General features: G+C 33.2%; 1 protein-coding gene across 1 annotated transcript; it reads left to right on the plus strand.

Annotated features, from left to right (window-relative positions):
• The first annotated feature begins 888 nt into the window (after positions 1–888).
• Positions 889–5489, plus strand: LOC133202500 (uncharacterized). Its single transcript, XM_061338339.1, has 7 exons — positions 889–994; positions 1337–1365; positions 1685–2672; positions 3223–4029; positions 4144–4949; positions 5034–5251; positions 5390–5489. Exons 1-7 carry the CDS (start codon positions 889–891, stop codon positions 5463–5465), a joined length of 3030 nt encoding a protein of 1009 aa, XP_061194323.1. The 3' UTR covers positions 5466–5489.
• The last annotated feature ends 5429 nt before the right edge of the window (positions 5490–10918 follow it).

Genomic DNA, 10918 nt, shown 5'->3' on the forward strand with positions numbered 1-10918 from the left:
CTCCACTCGAGGGAATTATTTGCAAGTCTGGAACCAGCAGGTAATTTTAAAAGTTTTCGATCATTAACCTCATTTTTCCTTTATTATCTTCTTCAAATATCTCTTCGATATGATTTGAGAGTTCAGAATCGTTGATCGAAAGTAGATAAAATGTATACCAATTCATTGTATTTATTTAATCTAAAAACAATACTACTTTCGTTTTCTCTTCCTTCCTCCTCATTGAATAGTATTTCCCTATACAACGTTATATATTACAAAAAATTTGACTCTTGTTAAAAATCATTATAAAAAAGATCCATAGGTTATTGTAAAGATTAATACTAATTACAAGAGGGAGAAGGAGGGGGGACTCAACCTTAACCCAAGGGATTGAATGGTTTGCCAGTCTTATTTTCGTGTGTTGATTAAACAAAGCAATATCAAAATGATGTAAACTATACTTTTAAAACAATGACGTATCGCATTGATTTGTTCTTCAATCAAGGTCATTCAAAATTTCGTGTAGAGTTATTATGACGATTTCTCAACACCCAGTGAGAACTTTTGGACTCCTGTCAAAATCCCAAAATGTCCTAAGACGAAAGAATGAATGAAATTATGCAAAAAAATCTTTATTAGGATTCAAGAAATTGAGCCTATTCGTTCCCAAAATTCTTTTTTATAAGAAGAATTCGTTCTGAAAATATAAGATTTTTTTTTTATTAAAATTAAGTGTTGGACTCCAAGTTAGTGAGGTTTGGGCATAATTGAAAAAAAGATACCTGTATTTTTTCATTGTTTCTTCTTTTTGGAATAGAAAAAACGTAACCATTTAAAACTGATTTTCAATATATAGATTATATGTACATATATACTCCGTATATACAGACTCCGTATATACAGAAAATGTCCACTGAACGTGGCAACATTTCTGTCATCGACTCAAGTGATGAAGACAATGGAGACGAGAAAAATATCCGGAGTAGAAAACATAAATCAAAGGATACCGAAGGTACAAACTCATCCAGTGCATTCTAGATTTTAGATATCATATGCATTCTTATATACTTTCAGGATTTTTTTTTAATTTTTTTTTTCATCCTGTTTTCTTCCTACTTAATTTAGCATACGTTTTTTGGCATGATTTTGGACATCATGCAAGCAATAACGGCTATATTAATGCATTGTTAGGAGATTTATTCACTAATTAATGCATTTCTATGTGTGTTTTTGTTTCATTGATATGCGTATTGTCTGTAAAGATTACTTATTCAATTTTTCATCTGAGATATTGTACTAGCTGAACGATTTCTAATTATGTTTTCTTACTTTTTTTTCAAATGCTTTGATGAAGGACACAAAGAAAATAAAGTTGCAGAGAAGGTAAACGTAGTTAAAAGCACTTATAAGATAAATCTGAAATCACCAGAAGACAAACGCCAAAAAAAAAGACAAAAGATCAAGAGTTTAACAAATCAGTGGACTAATTCGGGTCGACATCATCATTAAAATAATCCATTAGAATTCTAATTAAACAACAAATTTGCTGCTTGTATGTAGATAAAGAAAATGTGTATGGTTGAAAATGAATCATAATTGCATTACTCATTTAATTTATTGATATGCACTTTATGAATACAGCATTATTCATTACGTTATTGATTTTTTTTCTAAAAAGTATGAAAGTTTAATTTTTTTCTAGAATCCTGTGAAAAAAATTTTCTACCATGAAATAAAAGCGAGACAGCTGCTTACAATTTTTACAAGTGCCTTAGATGATATAAAGGTAGACTTGGACAAATCAGAAAGGAGTGGAAAAGAAACTGTTACGTTATCATCTAGTAATCAAACATTACTGGCTACAGAAAAACAGAAACTAGATACATTACTTGACAACTTAAAATCAACAGAGATTGATTGCAAGGGCATTGATCCCTCTAAGATCAGTGATGTTATAAAAGAAAACTCCTTCAAGGTTGTAATCACCGTAAATTCAAATGGCAAGACTGTTGCATACTTTAATGAAAGTAATGAATTGCGGAGGTTAGAGAGTGTGTTGAAAGATATTACAAAAACTGATGTTGATGAGAAAAAGGAAAAGAAAACAGTCAATAGGCGTAATAGAACTTTTGGGAACATGAACGACACCGAAGCAAAAAAGTCGCCACAGGAGAATCGAGCATACGAGAGCCAGCTAGAATGGAAACCTTCGAACAATTCACTTGCTTCGAATGATTCTAGTGATTCTAAAGATACAAGGAACACTTCGTCTTCATTGGGAGAAAAAGCCGAAATTAAACAGATCATCACACAACATGGCATTACTACAAAACTATATAAAGGATCTATCACCAGAGCAAAAGTGGATGCCATTGTCAATGCAGCAAACGCTCAACTTGATAACTGTGGGGGAGTTGCTGAAGTCATTTCGAAGGCTGCTGGTGCTGAATTGGAAACAGCCTGTAGTAAAAAGATGAGAGAACGTTCTAAGATAAATGTTTCAAAAAATGTAGTCACCACCGGTGGAAATCTTCCTTGTCGTTGGGTGATCCATGCCGTGGGACCCCGCTGGAGCGATTACAGAAATAAAGAAGAAGCTCTGCAAGACCTTTACCAAACAGTGATCAATATTCTTCACAAAGCATGTGAACTGAAAATGGAATCTGTTGTTATGCCTCCAATTAGTTCTGGTATGTAGTTTAATTGAATCGCATACTTGTTGTAGATATCATCCATTGAAAAAGACAAAGCTTTACATATTGCGTTATGCTTTATTCAGTGCATATACATGTAATTAGATAGTCCTTCGCTTCAAAAACATATGGGTTGTTTTAGAATTATGTAAAACTTATTGTTTACTGAGTTAAAATAAGAGGAAAATCTAACAACTAACTAAAGGATGAAGTATTGAAATACATGAGGAGACACCACTTCAGATCTATCTTACTGATACTTAAACAATGGCACAAACTGTGCGAAATTATGTATGCGTAATAGTCTACAGTTAAGAAAGAATTGCATGAAAATGCATAGTATCAATAAAAATGCCTCAGACCAAATAGCTTATTGCAAATTTCAATTCTCTGGGCAAAATGTACAATATGGATCTCCTAGATATATTATCAACTGTAGAAAAAAAAAGAAGTGATGTATTTTTATACCGTAACACATTTAAATGTATACTTGTTTTCGGTAAAATATGCATTCAAAATGATTAAGCGGCTTTATAATCTATTCCAGGAATTTTTGGGGTTCCCAAGCAAGCTTGCGCTGCAATGTACGTACGAGCTTTACTCGATTTCACAGAAAACATCCTTCCTGGCCTCGACAATAAAATTAAAGAATTCCACATTGTTGACATCAAAGACGATATGCTTGATTCGATTTTAATGGAATATAATGGTCAACACGAAAACGGAAGGTCCTATCTTGAACCTAGCAGTGTTATAAAACGTCTTGGAATAGCTTCGTGGAATACAGGACATTCATGGAAGCGTGGTGGTTCTGACTTCAGCAATAATAACAATTTCAGCAGTGGAAATACTAGTACACAAACAAGATTTCCAAATAAATACCAATCTGGACAAAACGTTGTTAAATGTGTGTCGAATAAAAATGCTGCAGGCCCTGAAGAATTTCTCATAGGAGACCTATTAAAGGTTTTTGTATATAAAGAAAGCATTATTGAGTTGAAGAATATAAATATTATTGTTTGTGCAGAGGGTCGAGAGGGTTACGGACTGGGATATACCAGTAAGCAAATTATAGACAAGGAAAATGATAAATATAAGAAAAGAGTTAAAGAGCTTTTCAATAATTCCAAATACCGAAAATTTTCAGACGTTCTTCAAATTGATTCAGGAAAACTTCATTATGATTTGGTTTTCTTTGCAATTATCAAAAAATTCCCAAACTCAAAACCACTAGATGATTGTTTAAGTCTTTTAAAGAGAACAACATTAAATATTTTGGAAAAAGCTAACAAGAAGAAGACTAAACGAACCAAAAATAAACCACTATCTCTGGCCATGCCTTTGCTTGGAACAGGTTTGTGAACTTAAAATAATTTAGAATGTGCATGATTTTCCCAAGTTTTTCAACTATTCAGCGAATATAAGCCATAATCTGATGGTACAATCCAATAAATTTAATATATTCCAGGTTCTGTGAAAGACTCGCAGCATCTTCAGGAATATGCAGACGTTATTTGCAATTGCATTTTGGAATTTTCGAAACAGATAAAGCAAGACACAAGGCTCCGTGAAATACATCTAGTTAATCCACAGGCACCTGCCACAGATACACTCAAGAGTGCTTTCCAAAATCGTGAATGTGCAAGTCCTAACAGTACTAAGCAGTCATCTCCTAAACCATCTGGACAAAACGATACCAGACGCTGGCATTTTGATCCAAAAAAATATAAATACGAAGGAATGTGGAAGATACTTGAAAAAACGGTGATTCATTTCGAGGAATTCATTAAAGCATGTCCTCAGAAACAACAAACCGAAGAAGAAACATCAGCTTCTGGAGGAAAAAGCATATCTAAAGAAAGTTCTCAGGGTAACATTGTATTAATCGAATCTTCGGATGAAGAAACGGAAGACTGTGAGAAAAAACTCGAATTGGAAGAAAATCAAGCTATTGCAAAGGCAGGAGCAAACAAGGATCCTGACATTAACGCCCAGGAAAGTGATGACGAAAACTCAAAATGCATTATTTGTATGGATGAAAAGATGGAAGACCCAGTGACACTAAAGACGTGTGGCCATTGGTTTTGTAGGGAATGCATTAGAGATTACTTTCAGCACAAATCTGCTTGTCCTATCTGCAACACTGTGTACGGGGATATGTTTGGTAATCAACCAGAGGGAACTGCTAAAATCTACACAGACAAAGACAAATTACCTGGGTTTTCTTGTCCTACAATCATCATTGATTACAAAATCCCTGATGGTGTTCAAACGGTAAGTTCTTTCGTTCGATTTATGTCAATTTTCTTTTACAAAATGAAGTCAAATTTAAATAATATTGTACACAAAATTTTTTAGGACGAACATCCAAATCCCGGTGTTCCTTTCACTGGAGTTTCTCGCCAGGCTTATCTTCCTGATAATGCAGATGGTAGAAAAATTTTGCGATTGCTGAAACGTGCCTTTGAGCACCGTCTAATCTTCACAGTTGGTTTTTCTCGAACTTCCGGTAAAGATAACATAGTCACATGGAATGACATCCATCACAAGACCAGAAGAGATGGAGGTCCTGAAAGGTACGTAAATAGATCACTTCACATATGATTATATTATTCACCTGCCACAAAAACACTTGTATGTGTATTTTCATATTGCATATTTAGTCCTTTTCGAGAAGTGAGGTTATTCAAAGGGATTTGATTGTTTCATTTTAGATATGGATATCCAGATCCTGAGTATATAGAAAGAGTTAAAGAGGAATTGGAGGCGAAGGGAATCACAGAGAACTGATAATAAATGGACATATGATATGCTATATGATATTAAAGATATCTGCCAATTTATTTCATCAGAATGAAAAAAAAAATTATACTCTCTCTCCCCAAAATCATTCTGTTACAAAAGGCATAAAACAGGCACTTAAAACATGACAAATTGATTGAAAAGAGATGTGTATTTATTGGTAATTTGTGATGTCGAAAAAGGGTAAACTGTAATACTGAAAAGAGTACTAATACTAGTAGTAGTAGTGCAATATATTAATATCTTCGTATCATAATGAACAACTATTTTTGTTTAGTTAACCTTTTTAAAGTCTCTTAAACGATGAATAACTCGAGAATACTTAATAATTCTTTTTGATGTTATTCATTTTAACTGCAGTAATTTCCCGCTGGTCGTATCCAGGGCAATCCCAGCAGAAGCCAAATTGTTGTCTGATAAAACTCCATGTATACATGATATTATTGCATCTTTGATGCCAGGGTAAAACAAAAAAGATTTTCTTGGATGAAAAAGTTGAGGATAACTAACAGTGATCGTAAAGCCTGTACACAATACGAATCGTGAACTGGACAACACCAAGGATTTTTGGAAATACCAGACGTGGGATCATGTGCATTGAAGGATTAAGCATCCCATTTTGACCGGTCACCCGCCTATTGATTAGGTAAACGGAGTATTCCGTGGTCAATTTATTGTAAAAGAGATGACCTAATATGTCTGTCAAATTACGACCCAGCGATAGGTGTATCTACAAACAAGGTCATCAAATAGACCGCACAATTTTCGAAATCCTGACGTTAATAAGGTAGTCTGTACCTCAAGGTTCTGAAAAATTGAACCTGCTCAAAGAAATGTCACTGAACTCACAAAGAAATGTGCATTTTCCCATGTGACAACGTACTTCTTCAAAGTTCTTCATTATAGTTATTCATAATACATAGGGAAAATTATCAAACCACAGAGAACATTGATTGATCTCATAAATTCTGTGTATAAACAATACGAATCATGAACTTATTCAAATATACATGTATTTTAGGAAACGTGATTAAAAGCACTAATCAAGCCTTTTCTATCAACAAGTATATTATTGGATTTAAAAAAAACATAGGTATCAAGGCATTCGGGCAAAATATTGCATGTAATTTTATACTTAATATGTGGTATTTCAGTTCTTCTTTAATTGTTCACCGGTCACTGTATCCTAATGGGAGGGTGCTCACTCCTAGCTATTCGGGCCACGTCAAACCTAAGACGTAAACATTGGTCGTGGCTGTTCCTTCGCCAAGCGCCCGGCATGAGAAGTGAAAGTCACGGGTCTTTCGAATGAGATCTAAAAAATAACCGAAGTCACAACTGGCATAGGAAAAGAACCCTCACTGTCCAATGTACCTAAGTTCCGAGAATAGGCTTTCACCGGTAAATGATGACGTCTCTATGAGTGAAAAATTCTCAGAAACAACATACAGTCAATCAAAATGTGAATCAATCAATTGCTATATAACACATAGAGAAAAAACGAGTAATATCTGAAGAAAATATCACAGATCAAGTCCTATTTCATCTCACGATAAATAGCATTAGTATCTAATGCATGATTTTAGAGAAAATCAATTCGATTTCTCTAAAAATGTATTTCTTGTACTTTAATGGGCTGCAAACGTCTTTTAATAAGACCCCTTCTAAGACTTCACAAAATATTGAATCGTATAAAGATGCCTAAAATGAAATTGTTGCACACCAAAAAAATCAATCTCAAGCTTCATGTTGGGACATTTAATTAAATAAGAAATTTTACAGTTATTATTCATGGCTGAGGAGCGAACATTGTCAAAAGCCCTGGAACATCAATTTATTTATCAGTAGCCTGCATCGGTTAAAAATTGATCGTACTCAGAATATTCAGATTATGCTCCTGCGTGTTGAATCAGTTTGGAAGACGTGAACGCAACATGCAGTAAATACTGGAATATGACTGCATAAGTAGGGAAGTTTACGAATGAAAAGTTGAAGTAATCAGGTTTGTCGTGCAACTGTGAGTAGGCCATTAACTTCTATAGTCAGTAAAACATCCAAATTTAAAACATTGACAGGCTTCTCTGATGTCTTTTATTTCGAGTTCACTGAGAAAACAACTATCATTAATTGATACAAGCTAATTCAGAGAATTGTGTTCCCCGCTTAAGGAAAAAAGAAAAGGGTGGAAGAACTGAAAAAAAAATTTGCAGATGGAGAAAGAAAAAATGTCAACCTTGACCTTTCAGCTTTTGGCCTTAAAGTCAATAAGAGTCTTTTAAAAGAAATCCATCACCAAAAGTTTCATTGCAAAAGCTTAAAGAAAAACTAAAACCTTTATACTATATATGCAATATACATTTCTGAACTTGACCTTTGGTTTTTTAAGGCCATGGGGAGTTGTGATATAAAATTTCATTGCAAAATCTCAAAGTATTTTTTTAAGATATAGTTTAAGTGTTGCACAGACAGAATGGATGAATTTATGACCTTAACATCTAACCTCAAAATTGATAGGATTATTCTTTAGTCCATGGGGAGTTGTGATATTATACAATAATGGACTTCAGTATGTGGTTATAAGCACTCAGGTCAAGTGATATTGACCGAAGACACAGAAAGTAATAGCGACCGAGCCTGCAAGGTCGCTATCATTTTCTGTGTCTGAGGTCAATATCTCTTAACAAGTCCATAATAGTTATATTATATAATCACTAAAAGTGAATAATCTGACACAGTCCTAACTGACTTGGCTATCGTTACGTCACAATGGTAAAAACATGCTTCTTATATTATGACGTATGGTGAGTCGTGCGATATCATATTCCGTGGATGAGCTTTCACAACAATATCACAATAGGACGAACATCACGTGACTTCCTTTAAGCCAATGAAAATTACGAAAGTAATCTTAATATATTATATTAAATTTTATCGAAAAATAAAGTTATCATCTGGAAAATGTTATTTGCTATGTTTGAATTTATTACCTTTGACCTTTTGACCTCATCTTCTTTAGGTCATTAGGAATTATGATATATATATATTCATTGCAAAGGGTCAAAGACTTTTTAAAACATTCCAAAAATGAAAGTTTTTCACACAAACAGAATGTATGAATTCATGACCTTGACCTCTGATCTTTTACCTCAAAATCGATAGGCGTCTTCTTTACGTCATAGAGAGTTGCGATATTTTTTACTGAAAAAAAAACTCAAAGAAAACTTATGTTAGCAGCTGCAAAATGTTATTTGTAATGTACATTATTTTTAATCCTTGACCTTTGACTTTTTCACCTTAGAATCAGAAGGAATCCTCTTTAGGCCATAAAGAGTTGTGATATGAAATTTTATTGCAAAAGCATAAAGACTTTTAAAGACTATGCCCGGAAACGAAAGTGTTATACAGAAACAGAATGAATGAATTTATGACCTTAACCTTTGACCTCAAAATCAATAGGGGTCTTCTTTAGGCCATAGGGAGTTAAGGTATAAATTTTTCTTGCTTAAGCTAAAAGGCTTATTAAGATTTCATCTGCAAAAGTTTTACATACAAATATAATTTATGAATTTATGACCTTGATCTTTAGATCTCAATATCAATAGGGGTCTTTTTGGGCCATAGAGAGGTGTAATATAAAATCTCATTGCAAAAGCTCAAAGGCCTCTTTAGATATCGTCCGGAAACGAAAGTGTTACACATATACGGAAAGTGTGATTTTATCTTGACATTTGATCTTTGGTTATAAGGAGATGTGATGTAAAAATTCATAACAAAAGCTTAAAGGCTTCTTGAGACATTGTCCAGAAACGAACAAGTACCCGAGACGGTCAGATAGACAGACCCAAATTAATACCCCAGTTTCAGTGAAAGTGGAGGACAAAAATGTCATCGATTTATTTATATAATCATAGCCAAATTGAGGGCTACAGCAAGGTTGTTCTTCTTTTCATGTAGAGGTTTTTTGAATAAAAATCAGCCAATAAAGGAGCACAATTAGTACATTTTCAGTATGACCAAGGTAGTCCCACCCTGTTCATGAATTTCACACTTTTGGTAAAGTATTTGTTTTTCATTATATTAATACCAGCTTCAGTTTGACTTGATATGTTCAGGAGTAAAGTTTGTATTCATTTTGAGGGTTTTGATAACACCATTGGGGCCTCAGGAAGGCAGAGACTACAAATTTCAAATATTCTTTTTCTCACTACAAACCAGAATTGGTTAAAACTGGTTTAGCAACTAAAAATTTCTCAAATTTATGTCCGATGCACGACACCGGATGACGGGAGAATACTAGTATGTACAGTAAAATGTTACCTGGTTGACTCAGGTGATCTTAAAAACGTTACAATATAAATTCTTAACAATGTTTAAAAAAAAACAACAACAACGAAGCAGAACAGAATAAAAATACAAAAAAATTTAAAAAGAAAAAGAAATAAACAAACAAATTTAATCTTGCAAAGATAATTTTCTTAAGAAGAGTCAGTCAGATTACTTACATGACTGTACATTCTTTATTTGATTTCGTTCAATTTTGCATAGAAAAAGGAAGCTGAACGATTAGCTATTTATTTCAGACGTAATAATGGAAAAGAAAAAATAATATAACACAAGTTAAGATTGTTTTAATTTTTAATCAAATTTGCGGAGATTTTTCTGTAGTATAGATAACACTGTCAATTAAATTATATCATACCCTTTTAAGCAAAAATAATATATGAAGCAAATTTTAGAAAAGCGATGTTGTTCATCAATATTAAGACGATATTTCTTGCCAAATTTCTACAGTTCGCTCGGAGGTTTTACGTAAAGAAGGATGAAAGATGGGTTTTTTTCGGAAAAGCAAACAACGGAATGTACATTTAGGTTATCGCAATATTCTGAACAATTCTCTTTACCAAATGAATTGATAATATCTGAATATGAAACAATTTGATTTTACCACTTGCTTCATTTATAAAATGAATAGATGCACTTTTCAATATAACTGACCTATTTTCGTTGTAAATGATGTAATTATTAAATTCCTAAAATATTTAAATATTGTAGATTGTCTATCATATGCTCAAAATTCTTGTTGTTTATTTTTAAACACATAGATTTAGTATTTATTTTCACGATGTGTTTTATAAAGTTTGTACAAAATGGCCTTATGCTATCATAATCTTCCGCACAATATGACGATATGTACTTCTAACCTGCATGTGTAACTGCATGACCTCACAAATGACATTGATGTAAACAAACACTGACATGTTTTGGTGTGCTTTCTTGTATGTCACTTATTTGTTCTTCCTTAAATAAGGTAAAATATTTATAGCTCTTCAGTCTATGAAATCTCGGAAGTTATATTTTATGTTGTGCACAGTATTGCATGCATGAGGAAACATCGATAGATCGTTACTTGTCTACTTTCGTTTTAAATTCCTTGAATGTTT

The sequence above is a fragment of the Saccostrea echinata genome, unplaced genomic scaffold (genome assembly GCF_033153115.1).
Source record: "Saccostrea echinata isolate AGI-Se365-2 ecotype Australia unplaced genomic scaffold, CSIRO_AGI_Sech_v1 ptg000047l, whole genome shotgun sequence".
Classification (NCBI taxonomy): Eukaryota; Metazoa; Mollusca; class Bivalvia; order Ostreida; family Ostreidae; genus Saccostrea; species Saccostrea echinata.

What these genes read in the sequence shown, in the direction of transcription:
- LOC133202500 (XM_061338339.1), top strand. Translation starts at nt 889, where the DNA reads ATGTCCACTGAACGTGGCAACATTTCTGTCATCGACTCAAGTGATGAA. An exon ending in TAAATCAAAGGATACCGAAG is followed by an intron (nt 995 to 1,336) that starts GTACAAACTCAT and finishes GCTTTGATGAAG; the next exon opens with GACACAAAGAAAATAAAGTT. An exon ending in TATGCCTCCAATTAGTTCTG is followed by an intron (nt 2,673 to 3,222) that starts GTATGTAGTTTA and finishes AATCTATTCCAG; the next exon opens with GAATTTTTGGGGTTCCCAAG.